Source organism: Sus scrofa, unplaced genomic scaffold, assembly GCF_000003025.6.
Source record: "Sus scrofa isolate TJ Tabasco breed Duroc unplaced genomic scaffold, Sscrofa11.1 Contig1574, whole genome shotgun sequence".
Lineage (NCBI taxonomy): Eukaryota > Metazoa > Chordata > Mammalia > Artiodactyla > Suidae > Sus > Sus scrofa.
Genome location: NW_018084913.1, coordinates 581 through 25,029, shown reverse-complemented (window position 1 = coordinate 25,029; position 24,449 = coordinate 581). Strand labels below are relative to the sequence as shown.

Below are 24,449 nucleotides of genomic sequence, written 5' to 3'. Positions count from 1 at the left end.
AGAAACATAAAGCTAACCTGATTTTCTCTAATTATGCTATTTTAAGATACTTACTGAAGTATTTGTACTTATTATTTCCTGATATATATATATGTTTTGTGATAAAAATAGATCAAATTTCATTCAAAAAATGATTTGTTAATGTTTGATACTATTTTAGCATCAGCTAAGGCATAATGACCACACACGCTTTGATGATTTTGTCACTCCCACGCTTTGACAAAAATTAACATTATTTAAAAATAATTTATCAAACAACCTAGATATAACTATAATAAATAAATACGGTCACACACCAAAAAAATGTAGTGACTTGGGGTTTGTGTGCGTTATTGAAGTATCATTATTGATACCTGCTTTATTTCTGCAGGTATCACTAAAGGGGACCTTCCCAGGTTCCCAGGTGGCTAGGTAACTACAGGTTCACTGTCAAATGCAGGGAAAGTGTTCACTGTCAAATGCAGACACTTATTTCTGAGCTTCATCTACGATAACCGAAAGTACGAATCGATGCAAAAATAATTAGATAGGAACTAGGAGTTCCCGTCGTGGCGCAGTGGTTAACGTATCCGACTAGGAACCATGAGGTTGCGGGTTCGGTCCCTGCCCTTGCTCAGTGGGTTAACGATCCGGCGTTGCCGTGAGCTGTGGTGTAGGTTGCAGATGCGGCTCGGATCCCGCGTTGCTGTGGCTCTGGCGTAGGCCGGTGGCTGCAGCTCCGATTGGACCCCTAGCCTGGGAACCTCCATATGCTGCAGGAGCGGCCCAAGAAATAGCAACAATAACAACAACAACAACAACAACAAAAAGACAAAAGACAAAAAAAAAAAATAATAATTAGATAGGAACTAAACAGAAAGAGGTCTGACAATGAGATTTTTCGAAATGTAAAAAAGAAAATCACATCCTGAATTTTGTCACTTCGTCAATAAGTGCAGTGTTCTAGGCCCAAGGGGCTGGAGGCGTTCTTGCAGTGCAGTGGCAGCTGTCCACTGCCCCAACGCCAGGCAGTTATCACGTGGGTTTGGAAAATTCTAAGGAGCAATTTCTTGATGTTAAAGATGCCTAGAAGTAGTGCTGCTCTAAAGGACTTCAAGGCATTATATCCTCCTATCTTAAAATCTGTGTATTTCTCCCAATAGAAACATTTAGAAGTTGATCCGGCTGGATGCCAAGAAATATCCTCATGGGGCTTGTAAATGACAGCTGGTTCCAGCCACCCTCCCTCCTTCTAACGGGCATCCCCGGACTGGAAGCTGCACAAACATGGATCTCTGTTCCACTGTGTGTCATGTACTCCCTTGCCCTCCTGGGGAACGGCACCATCCTCTTTGCCGTCAAAACCACCTCCAGCCTTCACCAGCCTCAGTACATCTTCTTGTCTCTGCTCGCAGCCACAGACATGGGTCTGTCCTTGTCCACGCTGCCTACAGTACTCAGTGTCTTCCTGCTGAATCACAGAGAGATTGAGTTCCACTCTTGCCTAACACAGATGTTCTTTATCCACACCTTCTCCTCCGTGGAGTCGGCCATCCTGCTGGCCGTGGCCTTTGATCGATGTGTAGCTATTCGCAGCCCACTGCGCTACCCCACAGTCCTAACCCCTCCTCGGATTATCGGGGTAGGGCTTGCAGCCATGACGAGGGGGGTGGCCTTGATGGCCCCTTTGCCAGTTCTGCTCCAGCGACTGCCCTTCTGCGGGGCTGTCATTCTCTCACACTGTTACTGCTACCATCCTGACGTTATGAAGCTGGCCTGTGGCCCTGTCAGAGTCAACCTCATCTACGGGTTGTCCCTTGTCCTCTGTTCCTTTGGAGTTGACTCTGTGTTCATTGTCATTTCCTACATCCTAATCCTGAAAACAGTGCTGGCTATTGCTTCTCAAGACGGTCAGCTCAAGGCACTCAGTACTTGTGTTGCCCACATTTTCACTGTCTGCCTCTTCTATGGGCCCCTCATCGTGCTGGCTCTCATTCATAGGTTTGGTACGTTCACAACGCCTCTTCTCCATGTAACCATGGCCAACCTCTTTCTCTTTCTGACCCCTGTCCTTAACCCCTTGGTGTACAGCCTAAAGACCAAACAGATACGGTCCACAGTGCACAAGATATTCAGAGGGCGGGGGAACTTGCTCAATAGTCAAATACGGGTTTTATAAAACAGAGTCGAATGATGGCTCGCACGGGGCTGGGGTTTGAGGAGACAGGGAAATTCTGGGTCAAGTGTACAAACGTCTAGTTATGGAACGAGTACGTTCTGGGATCTAACACACAACACGGTGCCGATGGCAAACAACACCAGACCATATCCTTGAAAGCTGCTTAGAATAGATGTTACATGTTCTCCCCACAAAATGCAGTAATTCCGTGGCCTGACGGAAGTATTCACTAACTCTGCCACGACGCTAATTCTGAAATACCTAAGGGCATCAAATAAATACAGTGCACACCTTACACTCAGGCAACGGCGATTATACCTCAATAAACCTGGGGAGAATGTTGTTGTTGCTGTTTCTAAGAGAAGAAAAGAATAAGAAGTCTCAACAACAGAATGAAGGGCCCAGTTGGCAGACAGCAACCAGGTCGCAACAGAGAAAATTTACGTTTGTTCTTGAACAAAAAAGCAAGTATCCATTAGAAATACCACATAAAATTAATGCTAACACAGGGCTAAAGTCAACATCCGAACAGGAAGCAAAACTAAAACAAGGCACAATTTTGTTTCACTGGTGGAGTCCAAGGAAAAGAATGATCTCTTTAGAAAATTCTCCTTCAAGGGGCAGGGTAAGGTAACTGATATATTCGAACCCCAGGGAAGAAAATCCATCCCTAGATGGAAGTCGGCTCTATCTAAAAGTAATACTGATTTTAAATGTGGATTCCATCAAGAGATTAAGACTGAGCAAAATTCATGATGTAATTAATAGATGAGAGTTGACAGATTCGGGGGGGGGGTGTCTTGAGAGTCTTGATGAGATGACAATTATTTTCTAGGCAAGCAAGTGAGCCTGGGTCAGTCAGTGGTATACGATCCTCAGAGAAGACCAGTTCTGAGCACTTTTCCGTCCTGAGATGAGAGGACCAAAAAGAGGCTCTTTCCGCCCCTGTAGCAACGGCAGAGCCCTCTGGGAAGAAGAAAGACGTCTCTTCTTTCTCGGCAAGGATCCAGACAATGAAAAGCCCAGGACTCCTCCTGGTTTCCCAGAGCCCTCTCACCTCCCTTTCCCCCCATGAGAGGTTCTCCTCGCCTTGATCTCCGGGGCCTTGCGTGTGCTCACCACGGCTGCAGACCCCAAACTGCAGTTCTCTGCCGGTTCGGAAGAAACCCATTTTTGCTGGAGAAACAACTGGCAGTCTTTTTGTTTTATGTCAGGAATATTAATCTTTCCACTCCAGTCAACTACAGGGAACAAAAGAGGTAAGTGATAATTAAAATGTCAGGCTTATAACAAGTGCTGGAGGGGCTGTGGAGAAAAGGGAACCCTCCTGCACTGCTGGTGGGAATGTAAACTGGTACAGCCACGATGGAGAACAGTCTGGAGATACCTTAGAAATCTATACATAGAACTTCCATATGACCCTGCAATCCCACTCTTGGGCATCCATCCGGACAAAACTCTACTTAAAAGAGACACATGCACCCGCATGTTCATTGCAGCACTATTCACAATAGCCAGGACATGTAAACAACCCAAATGTCCATCGACAGATGATTGGATTCGGAAGAGGTGGTATATATATACACAATGGAATACTACTCAGCCATAAAAAAAGGATGACATAATGCCATTTGCAGCAACATGGATGGAACTAGAGAATCTCATCCTGAGTGAAATGAGCCAGAAAGACAAAGACAAATACCATATGATATCCCTTATAACTGGAATCTAATATCCAGCACAAATGAACATCTCCTCAGAAAAGAAAATCATGGACTTGGAGAAGAGACTTGTGGTTGCCTGATGGGAGGGGGAGGGAGTGGGAGGGATCGGGAGCTTGGGCTTATCAGACACAACCTAGAATAGATTTACAAGGAGATCCTGCTGAATAGCATTGAGAACTATGTCTAGATACTCATGTCGCAACAGAAGAAAGGGTGGGGGAAAAAACTGTAACTGCAGTGTATACATCTAAGGATAACCTGACCCCCTTGCTGTACAGTGGGAAAAAAAAAAAAAAATGTCAGGCTTTACAAAGATATGCTCAGATTGTTTCTGTGTTCTTTTCATTATTATGAGAGGTTAAGTACCTCAACGCCAAGCACACAACCCTGACCCAAAACAGAGTTTGTAAGAGTCCTGATTTTAATTGTGCTTAAGTGTTTCCTTTGGGAACCTGAGAGGCCAAGCAAAATGGGAAAGAGAAGGACCAGGAAAAGAGCGCCCCCTTTGGATAAAGCTGGAGTTAGCTTATGAATCCACTGAACCAGTGCAGAGTCTCAGGGGAGGATGGAGCCTGTTTAGACATGACTCCAGGCAAGAGCGGCTCAGCAGCATGTGTCAATCAGCGGAAAGTCTATTGTCTTTTTGCTATTTTTGGGGGCCACTCCCGTGGCACATGGAGGTTCCCAGGCTAGGGGTCCAATCAGAGCTGTAGCCACTGGCCTACGCCAGAGCCACAGCAACGCGGGATCCGAGCCGCATCTGCAACCTACACCACAGCTCACGGCAACGCCGGATCCTTAACCCACTGAGCAAGGGCAGGGACCGAACCTGCAACCTCATGGTTCCTAGTCGGATTCGTTAACCACTGCGCCACGACGGGAACTCCAGTCAGCGGAAAGTCTAGTTATGATTCTTCATCAAAAGATGCCTTAAGGAAAGCACTGGTACCTTCTGAATACCTCTGTAAAAAGCAAAAACAAATCAAATTTTCCTATAATTTAGCAAATTGGTTTGTCCTCTAAATTTCAGAAGCAGAAATGTAAACACAATATACTATAAACACACTATCTTCCTCTGAGAAAGATAAAAACAAATGCAAATCCTTGAAAGATTTTTCTTTTGGAGAGACAAGTTCAAAGGAAGAGGATTTGTTATGATCCAAATGTTTCCTGTGGATTTTTTTCAAGGGAATTTATGAAAAGAATTTGATCTCCTCCCATTTTCCCAACTGCTTTAGCTACCTGAGAACTGGCCCTCCAGCTGGAACTCGAGTTGTAATTGTCAGTGATGATACACTGTTCTGTTTATAACTCCTTTGTGGTGAAAGCAAGATCCTTTGTCCCTTCAAAACCAGACATAAAAGCCTACTGACTCATATCTTCATTTGCTGTGGCAACAGGGGTCTGTGTTTGTTTAGAAGTCATTTAAAAATTGATGCTTACGTTTTTGAAAATACTGAAAAGAGTTTCCTCTCTTTTGCTTTATGGAATTTGCATATGGTTTGCCATGGTTTTGGTGCTGAATTTCAGTTCTTCATTGCTTCTGGGTAAGCCCATTATTCTGATAAAATACCGGTTCTCTCATTTTAGGTTAGGAGCTGTGTTCCACGGTCATAGGGTTCAGACCACATTCACACTGCCAAATGCACTACATTCTTTTTGTGTGTTAATGCATCATGGTTCACAAATACCCATTTTAGAGAGAAGTAAGCAAAGACATAGTGTTTAATTAAACGCTATTATTAAATAATTTGTTAATACTTTGATACCAAAGGGAAGTGGCCAAGTTCAATAGAGCTGTGACTCCAGGCAGCCCGGCTGCAGAATCCAGGCTTTTAATCATGGAACTCAGTGACTCTTTAAACTCAAAAAACTCAGACTTACATATCGTACGAACATGGATAATTCACGTCTCTGCTCAGAGTCTCATGTCTATATAATAAGAAATCTCTCATGACGGCCTCTTTAATCCCTTTCAGTCCCATCATTCTGTGTTGGATCTAAAGGAAAACTCATCAATAACTGAGTTGGCATATTTTTCTTTGTTTGTTTTGGGGGAGGTCTTCTTTCAACAATCTTGAGTTCTCTAACTTGTGCAAAGCAAAACTAACCAGCATGTATTAAATTTTCTATCAAAATTCATCTGACTTAGCTAAACAGTCACTTGTGTTGTCTCAAATGCGGGAAAATGTTTTTCCACATCGAGCATGATTGAGATTGGCATTTCGAAGTAAGGTGCTTGAAATACACATTTTAAACTAAAAAGAGTAAATCTCAAGCTCTTGCTCTCACACCAGTGCATTCACACATGCACACACACACACGCATATATGCTCAGCACAACACTAAATCTTATTGTGGATCTAGCTACTTCCATTACCTGTTCAAAGGAAGGCTTTTGCTAAAAATGACTGTACAAGGAAAAGGAAAGGAGATTTTTCTGGACTGGTTTTCACTTTTAGCTTTCCACCCTTATTCTCTCAGGAGTTCTGTGGGCTCCGAAGGTATTGTGAGACCTGAACAAGCCTCAAGGGAAGGTGAACAGCCAAACAACTTTGTCACTAAGCTTTTCCACCTGGAAAATGCTCCTTCAAGGTCAAAATCCTGGAGGATGTCAACGATCATATTCCAACCATTATCCAGAGTCCAGGCAGAAGCAAGGCTTTCCTAGTGCCATGGCTCCATGGGTCACCTAGGACTTTTCTGACTCAAGTTGAAGGGTGGAGACCTGAAAGCAGTCAGTTAACACAATCCAGGGGGAGTTTACGGGATACGGGCATAGGTTTGCGGCAGCTGGACGGGAACTCACTCTCAGGGTGGTGGAATTTAGGGTGAGTGGACCACTCGGACTGCCTGCTCCCTCATGCTGCCCTCCTCTCTCGTGTTTATCATGTCAGTCTGTCCTTTGCATGTCTCCCCCCCACCCTGAAGTACTGCTCTGAAGTGGAGATGCTTCCTCTGCTTTCTTTGGTTCTCACATCTTCATTTCCACGGGCTCCCATTAGTCCTACTTTGTTTCCATCTCAAATGTTTTTTTCTTTCCTGTCATTAATTCCTTACCGTGGCAGGAACCACATTCGATCAGCGTACGAGATTATACAAATGGTAAATGTCATGCAGATGGTTTACAACCGTATGATTCGCCCTCCCTCATCAAAGTGCAGCAGCATCTCACACTCTGTATCTCGTAGGGATATTTGAGGATAACCTACAGGGTGAGAGTTACGAGGTAACTGAGTCTTACTGCTCCTGGTGCCTGGTCCGTGGAGGCATTTCCTCACTTCCAACCACCTGGGAAGCCCTCCCCATCTTCCTGATCCAGGTGGAGCTCAGAGAGACCAATATTCCACAGCCCTAAGATGACTTATGCAAAAACATGATTCCGTACCTACGTGTCTCCTTTTGTCAGGCTCCTCCAGGGCAAATACATGGTACGCTGTGTATATTCGGAAAGTACAGGTGCGCTTGTACCGTATATTCGGAAAGTACAGGTGCGCTTGTACCGTATATTCGGAAAGTACAGGTGCGCTTGTACCGTATATTCGGAAAGTACAGGTGCGTTTGTACCGTATATTCGGAAAGTACAGGTGCGCTTGTACCGTCTATTCAGAAAGTACAGGTACGCTCTAGAAGAGAACGCAAGTCCTCGCATGCGTGCATATTGTGCAGAAGGGCAAGTCCAGAGTCCGGAACTTTAATGATGCAGTTGTTCTTCTGCATGCGACCGTTTTTCAAAGTCCCAGGCTTTACACACGAGGACTTTGAAGGAAATGTCCTTGATCTCCGAATCCCTGTTTCTCCCTATGCCCAACCCATCTTACTTCTTTCTTAAAGTTCTCTACTTCCAACTGTACTCTCTGCTTGTCTGCTTAAGTCCTCTCCTGATGGTAGAGGGATAGATTCCAGGTGTCTCATACAGAATGCTGAGGAGCAAAAAACATTATGCTGCTGGTCCAAGATCACAAATCTCATACATTGGAGGGGTGGTGATAGCAGGTGTCTGGTTTGGGTATCTCTAACTTGAGCCTGAGCTCTTAAACCCCAGTTCAAGTTGTCTTTTTTATCTCTGTTACCTTGTAAAAATCTGGTACTGTTTTTGCTGTAACGTATTTTATAGTTGATATTTTTCACTACTGGTTTCTCACTACCGACTCACTCCCAGACACCAGAACTTGGTTTCTGGTGTTCTCTTCCAAAACCACTTTTTCTAATCGCCTTGCTAATTATCAACCACAACATGGACGATTTCTCACTTCTCCAGCTTCGATTATAGAATATTTTCTTCCATTGACTGCTAAAACCCTTTCATCTTTTGGTTCCTAGGACGACTGGTATTCAGTTTTCTGTCTTTTTTTTTTTTTTTTTTTGCTTCATTTACTACTATTAATTATTTCTTGGTTACTATTGCTCTTTTCCTTCTCCAAGTTCCTGAAAAAGACACCTACTAAGCATCATGCACCCTAATACTCTGGACTAACTTTTCCAGTATAGACATCATCCATTCCGAATTAGAAGGTGGAGAGTCAGGGGGGCCCTGCCCAAAACACCACAAGGTACATTGATTATTTTTAATTAAAGCTACTTGAGAAACAGCCAGTGTAAGATGACCTTCCTCTCTGCCCCCTGAAGGCAGGAGATGATCCTGCCATGAGAAAGGTACCCTCCTTGTGCCAGGAGGTAGAGAGATGCAACATCACCAGAGACAGGCAACTCCGGGTGAGAAGCCTGCAGAGGCGAACCTTGCAACTCCCTTACTAATTTACCACCCCGGCCCAAGCTCTGATTAGACTCTTCACAAATTAAGCACTCAAGGCTATGTTTCTTTGTTCTGTCAATTTCTCTCAAAGGTACTGCTTCTTTATCTAAAAAGTATACAGCGACCTGCAGGGGCCCCTTCCTGGGTCCCATATCTATGAGACCTCCACACATACTAAACTAATTTTTCCTCTTCCGTTATTGATGGGAGGTCGTTACATAATGCATTTCTTTGCCCACAGTTTTGAATTGATGTTTCTGCCACCAAATACAGCCCACTCTATACGGAACTTGAGAAAAGGAATCATAACTTGCATGTCGTCTGTGAGATCTAGAGATCCCGTCACAATTTATGGCACAGGTTAAGCACGCCCCAATATATATTTGTGACCCCCTGTACTATACAGCTTTCGACTGTTCTGTCTCTCATCACACTTATTTGAAAGAGGTCTGGTCACGGACAACTGCTAATCTTTATTTCTCCTTCATCAATTGTGTCTAAATCAATCTCGTTTTGTTCATACACATCCTTTCCTATCTTTTTTTAAAGCAAGAAGCTTAAACCATGGAGTGAACCCAAATTACCTTTACTGGCTGACTCTCTTACACATGTTCTCTTTTTCAGGTTTCATCACATGTCTCTATTCAGTGGCACCCACGACCAGCCACCCTTCTTCCTTCTTTCGGGAATCCCAGGACTGGAGGTATCTCGTATCTGGATCTCCACCCCACTGAGCATCATGTGCGTAACTGCCCTCCTGGGGAACAGCATCCTCCTTTACATAGAACACAAGAATCCCAGCCCGCACGAGCCGCAACATGCCTTCCTGTCCATGTCAGCAGCCATCGACACAGGCGTGTCAGCATTTACACTGCCCACTGTTCCCAGTGTCTTTCTTCTCAACCTCCGAGAGGCTGAGTTCCATGGCTGCCTGGCCCAGGTGGCCTTCATCCACACCTTCCCTTCCGTGGAGTCGGCCGTGCTGCTGGCCACGGCCTTTGACCGCTTTGTGGCCATTCGCAACCCACTGCGTGCACGGCAATCCTGACTCGCTCCCGCATTACTCAGCTGGGACTGGGCGCTGGACTCGCGGGGTGGCACTGACGGCCCCCTTGCCCATCCTGCGCCAACGTCTCCCCTTCTGTAAAAACACCATCCTACCTCCCTCATGCTGCTGCCACCCTGACATGAGGAAGCCAGCGTGTGGGGCTATTCGTGTGAACATCCTCTAGGGGCTGGCCTTGGTTCTCTGCTCTTTCGGGGGTGACGCGGTCTTTGCTGTCCTGTCTTACGTGCTCATCCTGAAGACCGTTCTGGGCGCTGCTTCCAGGGAGGAGGCCTTGAGGCGCTCAGCACGAGTGTCTCCCATATTCGCACTGTCCTCATTTTGTACGTCCCACTTACGGCCTCAGCCCTGATCCGCAGGATAGGAGGCACCGCTCCCTCTCCCCTGGTCACCATGTCCAGCATTCTTCTCTTCCTCACACCTGTCCTTGACCCGTTGGCTTAGAGTGTGAAAACAAAACGGATTAGAAGTGCACTGTGTAGACTGTGTGCATTCAAGGTAAGACAGAACAGAGAGGGAATGTTTGGAGGAACTGATGGAAAGGTACCAAGAATATTGAAAAAAGAAGGAGGAAGAGATTATTTTCTGGGTGTTGAACTACTTCTTTTGGAACAGCTGAGGACGGTTTTACTACAATCCTTATGGAAATATGAGATTCCCCTTTTCGTTGTAAATTTAGATCAGGAAATATATTTCTAAAAGTTCTCCCACTTTCACTTTTGTTTCTCATCTCCAGAGTTCACATTACTTACCTATGAGCCTCGTTTCAATCCAAATAGCTCCACGAATATTTTCTATATGAGAATCCCTCATATTTACCTATATGACTCAAAGTTGGTTAAAAATAATACATTTATCTGAACCAAACTACAATGAAAAAAGAGACGTAACACCCCTATGTTCATAGCAGCATACTTATAACAGCCAAGACATGGCAACAACCTAAATGTCTGTCAACAAATGAATGGATGAAGAAGACATGTGATACACACACACAGGAATACTACTCAGCCATGAAAAGAGGAAACAATGCCATTGCAGTAGCATGGATGGACACAGAGATTATTATACTACGTGAAGTCAGAAAGAGAAAGACAAACACCATAGGCTATCACTTAGCATACGGAATCTAAAATATGACACAAATACATTTATCTACAAAGCAGAAACAGACTCACGGAGAGAACAGACGTGTGGTTGCCAAGGGGGAGGGAGTGGGAGGCTGGATTGGGAGCTTGGGATCAGCAGATGCGAACTGTTACGCACGGAATGGATGAGCCACAAGGTCCTACTGCAGAGCAAGGGACTGTATTCAACACCGTGTGATAAACCACAATGGAGAAGAATATAAAGAAGAGTGTGTGTGTGTACATATGTGTGCACACACATGTTCATATATGTCTGGAGCATTCTTCTGTACAGCAGATATTAACACAACATTGTAAATCACCTATGATTCAGGAAAACAAATTGGAAAATAAGGTATTTATATTATTACACAGATGTTTATTGTCTTTGATGAGTGAGATATTGAGATAAATTCCAAATAAGAGAAAAGAAGTTTATTTTTAGATCCCTTATTTAAATCTGTTTTTATGATTCTTTCTCTGAAACCACCATACTCTAAACTTCCTCTGACACAGAAATACTGTGAGAGATTAAAGCAAAAATATAACAAAGCACTGTACCTAAACTTTGCCCTCTATGTAATGCGTACTTAATCTTCTCAAGTCATATCAAATTGGATTTCACATTTATTTGATGCTAAGCATGTATGGATTACACTAAAAGCAGGACTCTGTAATTTATTTGCTATGTATCCAGGGAATATAATGACTCAATGTGCCTCAATCTTCCCATCTGTGAAAAGGAGTAATAATGGTATCTACTTTCTAAGGACATTGCAAGAAGAAATGTGCTATGTTACCCATAACTCATCGAAGACATTTACAAAATGTCTGGTATATGCTCGATAAATATTAACCAATATATTACCATCCAGACATATGACAGGGGACAAGGGCCAAGCCAGGATGTAAAGACACATATGAAAGAAGAAACTCTTTGTTAATCAGACAGTAACAGCAAAGGTGACCAGAGAATAATGTGGTTGTTCTTCAGTTCAAAGGCATATGAAGAGTTCCCTTTTAATAAAGGTTTTATATTTTTAAATATAAAATCGTGTATTCGTAAACGTTTACAAGGGTTCAGACTAGGTTCTATAAATACCATATATCAAATTTATCTGCTCAATATTGTCCCTGCAGATCAAGGAAAGGCATCAAATTATTTATATATGCTAATGGTGTTTCAAAAGTAGCCAAGTCGTACATTATTATTCCATTTATTTATTTATTTATTTGGCTTTTTAGGGCCACAATGCAGCATAAGGAGTTTCCATGGCTAGGGGTTGAATCAGAGGTAAGGCTGCTGGCCTATGCCACAGCCACAGCAATGCAGGATCTGAGCCTCATATGCAGCCTACACCACAGCTCAAGGCAATGCCGGATCCTTAACCCACTGAGTGAGGCCAGGGATCAAACTTATATCCTCATGGATAGTAGTCAGATTCGCTTCTGCGGTGCCATAACGGGAACTCCTCCATTCATTTTTACATCAAGCTGTGTGTTCATTAATTGATGAAACTTTGCTGAGACAATGGTCATGTGTAACCGTCTTATTATCACCTCTATCCTGTGTTCCTTACTCGTCCCTAGGTGCCTCCTCATGTCACTCAGCCTACACCCATTTTTGCATCTTCAATATGCCGCACATTAGCGGTCAGATGAATCGACAAAGTGCCATCATTTTGGTAATTACTACCTGGTGCAGATGAAAAGACAGGAATAAGTCTGGGATACTTAATGCATGTAAATAAAGGGTCCGTTCTACTTCCAAGTAAAACATGCCATTAAGTGGCTTCATTATTTAATTTATAAGAAATGTGATGGAAACCAAAACAACAGGCCACAGATTCAACGGAAGGATCTCAGGAACCCAAGCTTCAGCAAGTAGGGCTGCCACAGTCCTTTTTCTTCCTGAAGCAATTACTCTTCTCTGTGTTGATCTTGTTTCGTGCCCGTTTTTTCCTAACGTGGCTCCACCTCCCACGGAACTAGAGGAGGTGATGAGACGAGGGGGGTCCTTGCCGTGCTCCACAGAGAAAGGAGACTCCTTCGCCCCAGCTCTAGGAGAACACGCGAAGGGGAACGTTTTCCTCAGGCTCAGGTCTCCAGCTAAAGGATCCAGGGAAGGATTTATTAGAATATTGACATTACTGGTCTCAACCAGGCGACAGAGTGAGCTAAGGAGGTGCTCAAAGGAAACGCGTCTCCTTTCCTCAAACAATGGAACCGCCACTGAAAAATGGACCCCACTTCCCTACAGTCGTGCTTACGGTGTCAGAGTTAAGAGCTTTTCACTGGAAAGACTCAATTAAAATAGTAATTTGGGCCTTAAAAGGAAGAGAAACATTTTAAGAATCAGAATCGCATTCTCCACTAAGAGAATTTTATATCTTGATGTTATTCATTATATTTCTCAAGGAGCTATCAGTAAGCAAAGACCATATATATATATATTTTTTTTTCTTTTTTAAAACTCCTTCTATTCTGATAATACCTTACAGAGGATACCTAAGTAATGTCTTTGAAACTGAGATCAATTTTTTCTTTGTCTTTTTTTTTTTTTTTACGATTTCTTGGGCCGCTCCCGCGGCATATGGAGGTTCCCAGGCTAGGGGTCTAATCAGAGCCGTAGCCACCGGCCTATGCCAGAGCCACAGCAACGCGGGATTCGAGCCGCATCTGCAACCTACACCACCGCTCACGGCAACGCTGGATCTTTAACCCATTGAGCAAGGCCAGGGATCGAACCTGCAATCTCATGTTCCTAGTCAGATTCGTTAACCACTGCGCCACGACGGGAACTCCTGAGATCGATTTTAAACTTTCACAGTCTTTTTTTTCATGATCTTTTCAGTCTTACAGGCTGAAGTTCCTAATAAACCCGGCCTTCAATGGCTTACTTTCCTCTGAATTCAAACAACAACGCAAACCAAGCCCTCAATTCACTAATTGCATTTGGTTACATGGTCTGCTGTAGATTCCAGTCGTGGAATGCAAACGATACGAAATTATAGTTATGCCTTCTGGATGACGCCGATGCCTACTAAGTATGCCAAACAACATTAAAAATATCTTCAGATTGGTTACTTGAGCTAGCGTTTAGGAATTCATGAGAACTTTCTTAACGTAGTATGAAATTCTCGCTAAAGCTACCACACGTCTGTTCATTGTTCTCGGCATTTAAGGCTCCCTTTCACTGGGGTCTCCTGTGCTGACCCAGCAGGACAAGTAGTCACTTGTTTACGAGTCTAACTTCAAGAGTGGACCCCTGGAGAGAATAAACGAATTCCTTTTGGCACTTGGCAGGTTAGAGAAAGGACATGCAGGCTTGTTCCAGAAATCCAGATATAACCTATCTCTTCTCAGTTGGAATGGTAAAAGCAATGGTAGCAAGATGAGTAGGAATATTCATTTCTCAGATTCTTATATCCTATGTCTTTTCAGACGGCTCCTTTATTTCTTGTTAAAAACCAGCATAATCAGATAGGAACCAGTATTCCAACAGTAAGAAATAGTCAGAAATATGAAACACAGAGTCATAAATTTAGCATCAATTACACAGTTTATAATGCCTTAACTGAAACAACGGAGGCAGTTAAGAATCAGGTGACAGCCCGTCGTCCCCACGCCATCAGCCCCGCATGGATCTTTCACAGCACAGACCAGACTCAGTCCAGCAGCGGGACGAGGGGACTTCATCGAATTTACACACGAGAACACTGACCTTGGGTTTCGACGGCCGTGTCTCCTTAACCACCGCTGAACAATTATCACTCGTGGTCGCAGCTACGATCACGTGTTTGTCTGCTGCTTCTCTCTCCCTTTGTCGTTAGATTAGGAAATTCTTGGGGGAAGACCTGAGTATTTTTTATATTGTAACTCACAGGGCCTCACACATTTTTTGGCACATAGACGATCCTGAACTGCGTTTTTCAATCGGTTATCTGTTCTGCTAACAGAGAAAATCTCATTCTCCAGCAACGACACGTTGCACCCCAAATCGCTTGCGCAGCGCAGCCTGGATCTGCTGGGATTTGAGACTGTAGACAAGAGGGTTGAGCAGCGGTGTCACGAGCAGGTAGGCGTCGCTCATGGTGGAGTAGAGCACTGGGGACGTGTGGTGGGTGTACCGGTGCAGCACGGCCAAGCTGAGGAGGGGCAGGTAGAACACACACACTGTGCACAGGTGACACGCACAGGTATGCAGTGCCTTCCAGGTGCGGCCTGGAGGCCCCAGCTTCAGAAGCGTGCCCAAGATCTTCACGTACGAAGCAAGAATAAAGACAGCATCCACAGCAAATGTGCAGAGTACAAACGCCAATCCATAGGCACTGCTGACAGAGACATCCCCACAGGCCAGGTTCAGCACATCCGGGTAGTAGCAGTAAGAGTGGGAGAGACCAGTGGCCCCACAGAAAGGAAAGGCCCTAAGGACAAAAGGCAGAGGGGCCAGCAGAGTGGCACCTCGGATGAGAGCAGCTCCGCTAAGCCAGGCCACAGTGTGGCGGGTTAGGATCCTGGTGTAGTTCAGCGGAGCACAGACGGCTACCAAGCGGTAAAAAGCCATGGCCACCAGGATTCCAGATTCCACGGAGGAGAGGGTGTGAATGAAGAACATTTGGCTTAAGCAGGCATCCAGGCCGATGCGGCGGACGTCAAACCAGAAGATGGCCAAGACACTGGGCAGCGTCGACAACGAAAGGCCTAGGTCAGTGAGGGCGAGCACGGCCAAAAAATAGAACTGAGGCGCATGGAGGTTCTGCTCCGCTCTAACCAGGATGAGCAGAAGGGCATTGCCCGCCAGGGCCAGGGTGTACAGGAGACAGAAGGGAATGGAGATCCAGATGTGGGCAGCCTCCAGACCAGGAATGCCAAGCAAGGAGAAGGTGGGCCAATTAGAAGCAGAGTGATTGAAAGCCAACATGACACCATGTAGGGAAGACTGCAATCCAAGCCGTTTTCTGCTCTCTAAAGGAGAAATCTCACGTCAGGAGGCTTGAAAACCAAGTGAGAAGTAGAAAGACTGCGGATACGCAGTTGTAAAAGTGAGCTGTGGGAAACAGAAAGTTGAGCTTATATTCATAACTTCATAATTACTCCTCTTGATATGCGGATGGCAAGTAAGCCCATGAAGAGATGCTCAGCACCATTACTTACTCGGAAAACGTAAATGAGACGTACAAGAAAGCACTAGAAATGGCTTAAAAGGACTGAAAACACCACATGTCGGTGAGGACGGGGAACAGCTGGAATTCGGATGGGATGCACGTGGCACAGACTCTTTGACATCTGTTTGGTGGCTTCATATAAATCACACACACACACACACACCCCAGACAGTTACCATTACCCACCAGCGGTGTAACTTCTAAGAATTTGCCCAAGAGAAATAAAAACACATGTCCACACACAGACTTGTGCACAGTTAGTCAAAGCAGCTTTACGCATGACGGCCAAAAAAGGAAAGAAACCAAATATAATCCAATACTGAACGAATAACAAAACTGTGAAGACTCGTATACTTTAAATTAAGAAGGAAACCACGACTGATGGAAGCAACAGCATGAATGGGTCGCTGCTGCTCTGAGAAAAAAAGATGTACAAAACCCCAACACTGTGTGACTGCATTGGCATATGAACGCCTAGAAAAGACAACGTCAGTGACAGCTCATCGGAGATTTCAGAGGTGAACAGGGAGGAGGAAGAGACTGGCTACAGACAGGAACCAGCTCCTCGGGAGATGAAAACGCTCCGTATCATCCCTGATGCACTCATCACATGACTGTATGCGCGATTTCCAGCTCATCAAACGGTGGTCCGTTCAAACACACCCTTTAGAGCAGCTTCCTCATCCCTTCCTTTCGACTCACTTATACAGGACACGCGACTCTGGTTTGTGAAATACCGTGTCCCCATCACCAGAAACTGATTCTACCTGAGGTGGTTACCAGGCTATTGTACGTCACACATCCCCTTATTTGATCCTCTCTAAATGGTCCACATACGACACAGGAAGAAAAAAATGAACTCTACGCAGTTTTTTCCAACAGTGTCTCTTTCATTTTTTCTCCATTTAAAAGAACTCCGACTCTAACAATTATCCTTTTCCTTAGAAATTTAAACCATGCCTTCCGTATTTCTCATTGGCTGACGATTCTGCTGCTTCTGTTCTGATTCACATAAAATTTCTGAGCAATTTTAATACTCTCAAACCGCGTGAACGCCCAGATTTTCACACGCAATCCAGATGCCTTTTCTGAACATGAGTTCAATAGATCCACTGATACCTCTACCCCGCTGCTTCACAGGAAAATCAAATACAAACCCTGAGCATAAACGTCAGTGCAGCCCTTCCCAATACTGACAGCTTTTTCTTGTGTTTTATTCAGAATTTTTTCTTCTTTTTTGTCTGTGTCCATGGCATGCAAAATTTCCCGGGCCAGGGACCAAACCTGCACCACAGCAGTGGCCTGAGCCATAGCAGTGACGATGCCAGGTCCTTCCCTGCCAGGCCACCAGGGCACTCTCAATCTTACAGTTGCTACTGTAGTGATGAAAATCAAAGGGTCAGAAGGCCAGGCTGACTGAGTTCAAAGGCTGGCCCTTTTCTCACCAGGCGTGTGTTTTCGGCTAAGCTCTGTCTCTGTGCTTACAGCCCTCTTTGTAAGATGAGGAGAGAAGTGCATATGTTCCCTCGGGTTCAAATGAGAAATGACTAAAAATAATGACTGTGTATATATATATGTATTTATATATTATATATGTGTTATAATATGTGTGTGTTTAGGTGCTGTTTAACTACAGGCAGTTATTATTAAATCTTACTGTTAAATCTTCATTTAGTCACTATTATTTTAAAACAGACTCTAGTCAGTCCCTCTCTGAAAGCTCTCCCTCAAGGACTTCCCCATAAATGCACTGCTCATACATTTTTCATAGTGACTTTCTAAAATGTCATCGTGACCATATTATACTCCTTTAAATGTTCCCCACAAACAACAAAATAAGCTTTAACATCTTTGGCGTCCTTATCATGAGGCACAAAACTTCTATGCTCTGGACACTGCATATTTCTCTAAGCTGATCACGCAGAGTCAACGCCTCCCTGTGTTCTGTGTTTTATTGCAAGAATTCTGTTTTTGTTCTTTTGTTTGTTTGTTTTTTGTCTTAGCCAAGCCCACAGGGTACAGAAGTTTCCAGGACAGGGATCAAACCTGCGCCACAGCAGTGACAGTGCAGGATCCCTAACCCACTGAGCCGCTAGGGAAATGCCTGTTTCCGCAACTCTGAAGATGCCTGGAGCGCTGCTCTTACACGTCCTCACTCTCTGTCACTTTGCTTAACACAAGCCCTCTGACTGGATGGTTTTAATCCTCTCTTTTTCTAACATACCTAGAGAGTTTCTATTCGGTCTTAAAAAGGATTCGAAATTAATACTGCGGCTTCTAGAAAATAGTCCCTGATACGTTCAAATATAATTTTTTAATTTAATTTGTTCCGTCATAGCAGGTTTACAGTGTTCTGTCAATTTTCTACTGCACAGCAAGGTGACCCAGCCACACACACATATGTTCATTCTTTCAAATAAAACTTTCTTCTTTGGTACCTTTTAATGCTTCTCTTGCTTAATGCATCCATAAAGTTTTGAATTTTTTTTAATTATATTTCTGCCCCATCAACTCATCTTCAAATACTTGAGGTTCCAAGCCTCTCTGTTTCTCTAATGAGATTTTTTTTTTGAAAAAACGTCATATGTATTATGATAAATTATTTATAAGTGAATGACTTACAAATGGTTGAGGCAAGTTGATATCAGTAACTCCCAGCTATATTTCTAATACATTTGTAATAATGATACTCTATTAAATATTGCTATCGTGATCAACTGCATGAGGCAGAGCAAAAGCACACAGCACACTGGCTGAAAGTTCCTTGGTCAGCATTTGTTTCTAACCTTTGATAGTACTCAGTTCAAAACAAGTGTATCCATAAGTAAATAGTGGACATTACTACATAAAATCCCACGTTGATTTCAAAATAAAACACTGACTGGTAGGAGACATGAGCGTATTTCTGTAAAGAGACCTCAGAGTACTTGCATGTTACAGATTCCAAATTGAAACTATAAATAAGTTTTACTAAAACCAGTGTATGAAGTCCATTATATATGAATGAGCTTATGCACACACGTATGCTTATCAAATGTCTCTCACATATTATTCACATATTTGAAAGCACTGCAAAAAAAGTGCATTACAGTTTATCAAACCAATGTCCCTGGTCAATAATTGTAGCCTAGCCATGTGTTGGATGAAGGAAAGAAGCAGCAGGGACAGAAAGAGGAGCAGAAAAAGATGATGATGCCGAGGAAAAGAAAAGGGGAGGAGAGAAACAGAGGGAGGGAGAAAGAAAGGAAGGAAAATTTTGGGAAGAAAACATTAAGGAGCAGTTGATGCTTATCTCCTCTTCATTTGCCAGTGGTAAAGTCAGTACATACTTCCTGGATCCTAGTACTTGAATTTCTATGTATAAACCAACCGAGTACTTAATGGTATATAAAAAATTGTACACATCTAAGTACTATATGAATACTCAGTGTGTTTGTGTATTTTTTCCCCTCAAAGCCCAACCAGAAGCCATGTTCTTACACAGGTTTTAAAAAGCTATCACTTTGGAGTTCCCTGGTGGATCAGCAGGTTAAGGATCTGGTGGTGTCACTGCTGTGGCTCTGGTTACTGCTATAGCATAGGGACTTCTAAATGCCAGGAGCACAGGAGCACAGCCGGGGGAGGGGGTGGGGGGGAGGTGTCATCTTGATTTAACTGAGAAATGCCCCTGGTGTCGGCAGGTTGGAATCACATAATACATCTAGTTATAAAAATAACCTATGTTTACACATAAGCACCTACATCGTCACTAGCTCTGCTTTGTTTATTTTATTGTCATTTTGTTTGTTTGGGTTTTTTGCTTGTTTGTTTGTTTTGGTCAAGGACAGGACCTAGCTTTAAATCCATCCTCACAACAGCTTCTGGAAGGCAAATTCTATTTCCCCTGCTTCCCCTTTGAACTTATGCTGTCTATGTTATGTTATTATGTTATACTACGTTGCACCAATTAGGTAATTTTTAGTGAGAACCCTTCTTGTGTCAGATACTGTATTCTAAGCATTAGAGTCAAACGTGTGAGAAATAAAGCAGCATTATGGAAAAACTTAATTATTATGGTTTAAAAATTGGCTTTGTCATTTTTGTCTTTATATGACCCAGAGGGTCATTTAATATTTCTGGAAAGAAATATTCCTTGTTGTAAAAATATATGTAATCATACCCGTCTTAAAGGGTATTTAGAAATATTAAACAGAAAAAAGTTTATTATAAGACAGAATTGGAAAACAAAATTTATATAAAAGTTACTGTAATGTATCAAGGTCTGATCTAGATGTATGAACCAAATTTACATCTATATCTAGATCACTTTATATATATATTAACTCTGGAATATGAAGAAAGGCTTCACTTGCAAGTTGGAATTTAAGAAGTCTGAAGAAGCATTAGCTGGGGAAAGCTGTATGTATTTTCTATGTTAAAAAAAAAAAATCTGCAAAATTACAGGGATTTAAAGAGAAGTTGGATCAGAAATACTGTGGCTGCCTAGCATCATTAATGGAGGGTTGCAGTTACACATCAATAAGTCTAAAGATACTAGCAGAACAGTTCTTCGCCTATGTAGAGTCGTCTTTTTTTTTTTAAACTGGGCGCTTGAAGTTTGGTTTTGAATGTTTATCTCTCAAAACCACGAATTCTCATTTGGGCATCTCGGAACTCATAAAAAAGACAACAAACATCACCAACAGGCACGAGCTCAAACTCGAAAAAAAACTGCTGTTTTCGGGGTCAGGTGGAGAGGGTCAGGAAAACCCTCCAAATCTGCAAACGCGTTTGATGCTTTCCATGCTTCAGTGTCTTAAAACAAAACACGCTGATTTAGTTAAATCTAATCCATGCTTGCAAACCATATTCATGAGACAGTGGTTTCAGGACTCAGAAAGCGATCAAAATCTAACTTAGGTAAACGGAATATACACATAAATCAACAAATATTCTTTAATTAGTCATGACTACAATAATTGTTTCTTAGAAGAAAACGAAAAGAAAATTAGAATGCATCGCTTATGAAACAGAGGCTTCTACAATTTAATCTCCAAATCTCACACATCCGGACACTGCCGCGAGCCATTCCTGTGGGTCCCTTTACCCTGGAAAGCTGGTTGTTAGTGCAGTAATTTTCTTGAATGGACATTGTCAGGTTCACAATGACCACGACAGTACTTATCTCTGAAGCGCTTTACTCACCATGCAATGAGGGACTCTTTCGCTTTCAGATGGATCTGGTTCAGACGTAAGGCGCAATTCAGTGTGGAGAAGGAACTGGTTTGGTGCTTTACAAACCACGAAAGGGTCTGGTAGGTGCCTGGAAAGCACTGCTGACATTTATACAGCCCTGGGAGTTCCAAACCATCACAGCCAAGGGCTTAAGTTTATTTTCACCCCAAGGGATCTTGGAGAAGCAAGAGAGCGTATCTTCAGTATTGATCCATCTTAGGGCATCCTTCTGTACCAGAGAAACCAAAAGCCCCCATTCGATTGGAACCCAGTGGTCTGAGCCATGTCTTTCTTCAACATATGAAAAGCAAGTTGGAATGAAAGCACGTAAATACAAATGTTCTTAGATGATTCTGACTGTTTCAGAAATGTTAAGCTATTTTCATGACATAAAACAATAACTGACTGAAGGTATTTAACACATATTTGCACATGCACATCGTCCAAACTTAAAACATACGGAATTGTTTTGTGTCATTTTGGGGCAAAGACACCAATTCTTTTCCCCAGAGCTAACAAACCTGTCTAGAGTTATCTTTCTGAAGAGATAATTAAAGCGATTTAGTATAGGACATCAGACAGTGGCCCTGTACACCTGTTTTTCTCTCTCAAGAATGTATCAAAGGCATATCTCCTGAGAGTATAAAAATGTCCACGTTTTAAAAAGATACTTAATACTGCATAATACCAATGTAATGCAATGCTTTAACTATATCTGAATTTAAATTGTTTCTACTTCACCAGTATAAATACTGATGCTACCTTGGGACACATACTTTTGTGTATTTTTTTGTACATTTCTATAGGGGACAAGGCTCACGTTAAGTTGCTAGACCAAAGTATATCCATTTTATGTATTTAAGCCTTGTCAAGCTTCCTTTTAAAAATGTTAAATAAATTTTAAAACGCAGAAGTATAAAGATTTGCAAGCTTCTATTTTACACTTGTCAATCTCTTAAATTCCCAAACATGCTGGACTGAAGAAAGTACCTTATTATTTCCTTAATTTATATTGCTGTGTTGATTATTATCTTTATATTTTGGAAATTTGTACCTTTCTTTTGTACATTGCCTCACCAGGACTTTTAAAAAATTGAATGGATACTTTGAGAGGATAAAACAGAGGCAAGTCAATTGTTTTTCAGGAAATGAGTCCACGTAGGTACTCGATGGGGAACATTATTAAATCCTCACTCATAAACCAGGACCCCATTCACAGGACCCTCAAAACCATTTTATATTTTTACATCCTGTCCTGATTCTGCCTCCATTGCGACAACATCATCTTTTTTTTTTTTTTTTGGTCTTTTCTTGGGCCGCACCCACAGCATATGGAGGTTCCCAAGCTAGGGGTCTAATCGGAGCTGTACCACCAGCCTACACCACAGTCACAGCAACAAAGGATCCAAGTCACGTCTGTGACCTACACCAGAGCCACAGCAACGCCAGATCTGAGCCTTGTCTGTGACCTACACCACAGCTCACGGCAACGCCAGATCCTTAACCCCTGAGCAAGGCCAGGGATCGAACACACAACCTCATGGTTCCTAATCGGATTCGTTAACCACTGAGCCCCAATGGAAACTCCATGACAAAATCATCTTAAATGATTACCCTGGGAATACTGCATGGTAAAACTCATCGCTATTGTCGTTTTTGAAAGCAGTTTATTGCGATATAATTTAAATGTGGTAAATCTCAGCCTTTGAAGGGTCCCGGTTCTGGCCCTTAACAAATACGTATGCTTTAACCATACATCACTAGGTTCAGTCATGCCTGTTTCAATCACCTCTCAAATGCCCAGCAGGCAGCTTTGACGCACCCTTTCCCCCCACTGACTCCAGGCCTTGGAAATAACTTCTATTATTTCTGCCTCTATGGTGTTAGTGTTTTCAGAATGTCATAAAAATGGAATTATACGGGATACAGCTATTACATTTTTTTCTGGTTAATATTATAATCTTAAGATTCATCCGTGTTGTTGCATGTGTAGGACATTCACTGATTTTTTTTTTTTCTATCAAGTGATATAATAGTCCACCATGACTTGTTTATTCATTCACCGTTTGATGGATATTTGTGGTTTTGAGGTTTGGGCACTAACGAATAATTGGGTAGCAGGTGTATCAATGGACATGATTTTATTTTAGTTGGTTAAATATCTATGAGTAGGGAGGCCATGTCTCAGATACTATTATTCATTCTCACCGTCAATACAAATGCATGAGAACTGTTCCAAATTCTTTTGAGATTTTCTTTCTAGGTTTTATTTGCCCTAAAAGCTGAGTGGGAGCCTATGTTTTAATTTGCATCTCCTTAATGACTAATAATATTAATATATTTTCATATCATACGTTTTCTCAATACCTTTGCTACTCAGCCAATCTACACCACAGCCACAGCAAACCTGGATAAACTTCTGGCACAATAGCTTAGATTTGGTGGAGACGACATGCTACATGAGGTGAAGGCTGCTTGGATGAACTAGCTGTGGTCCAAGTGCCCTAAGCTGTTTTTCCATGTGAGCAATCCATTATTCTCAACTAATTTTCACTTGCCCGGAAGAATATATTAAGTATTTGAATACATTTATTTTCAAGAAGTTAATGAAACAAATGGTAATGGTATGCATTGCGTGATAACTTTATCTTCTTGAGCAAGAATTTTCTTGCACACATACGAAAGCTGACACAAGTACCCTCAGTTCACTGTACACAATCTCTGTGGATCTGGGTGTGCTCAGCTCTGTTCATCGTCTCACTGAGAGAAACGGGGACTGCTCCATTTAGTAAAGCTGGAGGTGGACAGTGGAGGTTGCCTCATCCAACTCTGAAGTACATACGCTTTTAGTCCTTCTCAATGGCTCCTGGAGGTTAGATTTATGGTCAATCCTGTGATGCTCCTCTACACAGTCATGGCCACTGCTATGTCTCAAGTACTCAAAGCCACATCAGTTCACACAGTTGTTCAGTGTATATTCTGAATAGCGTATTCCTGGGTTTGAAAGGGTCAGTTTGACATTTAATGTCCTCTGTGCTAGGCCTTGATAGATCTGATAAATTAACAGAAGAATAAAAAGTAAGAATGAGAAAGACTCCTTTTTCTGGAGGTGATCAAACTCTATCAATCTGAACACCTCAGCTAAAAAGCTATCCTCACATTTTAGGAATCACTTGTATGGGAATATTTTCATCTTGTTTCCAATTCTTTGTTTAACTTATACTTTTTCCCAAGGT

General features: G+C 42.7%; 2 protein-coding genes and 1 pseudogene across 2 annotated transcripts; 2 read left to right on the top strand and 1 right to left on the bottom strand.

The window, feature by feature from the left end:
- The first annotated feature begins 1,186 nt into the window (after positions 1-1,186).
- Positions 1,187-2,158, top strand: LOC110258216 (olfactory receptor 51I2-like). Its single transcript, XM_021081404.1, has one exon. It carries the CDS (start codon positions 1,187-1,189, stop codon positions 2,156-2,158), a length of 972 nt encoding a protein of 323 aa, XP_020937063.1.
- A 7,114-nt stretch (positions 2,159-9,272) lies between these two features.
- LOC110258224 lies at positions 9,273-14,554 on the top strand (annotated as a pseudogene).
- A 244-nt stretch (positions 14,555-14,798) lies between these two features.
- LOC110258217 (olfactory receptor 51G2-like) lies at positions 14,799-15,780 on the bottom strand. Its single transcript, XM_021081406.1, has one exon. The coding sequence runs from the start codon at positions 15,753-15,755 to the stop codon at positions 14,799-14,801; it is 957 nt and encodes a 318-aa protein (XP_020937065.1). The 5' UTR covers positions 15,756-15,780.
- Positions 15,781-24,449: the final 8,669 nt, after the last annotated feature.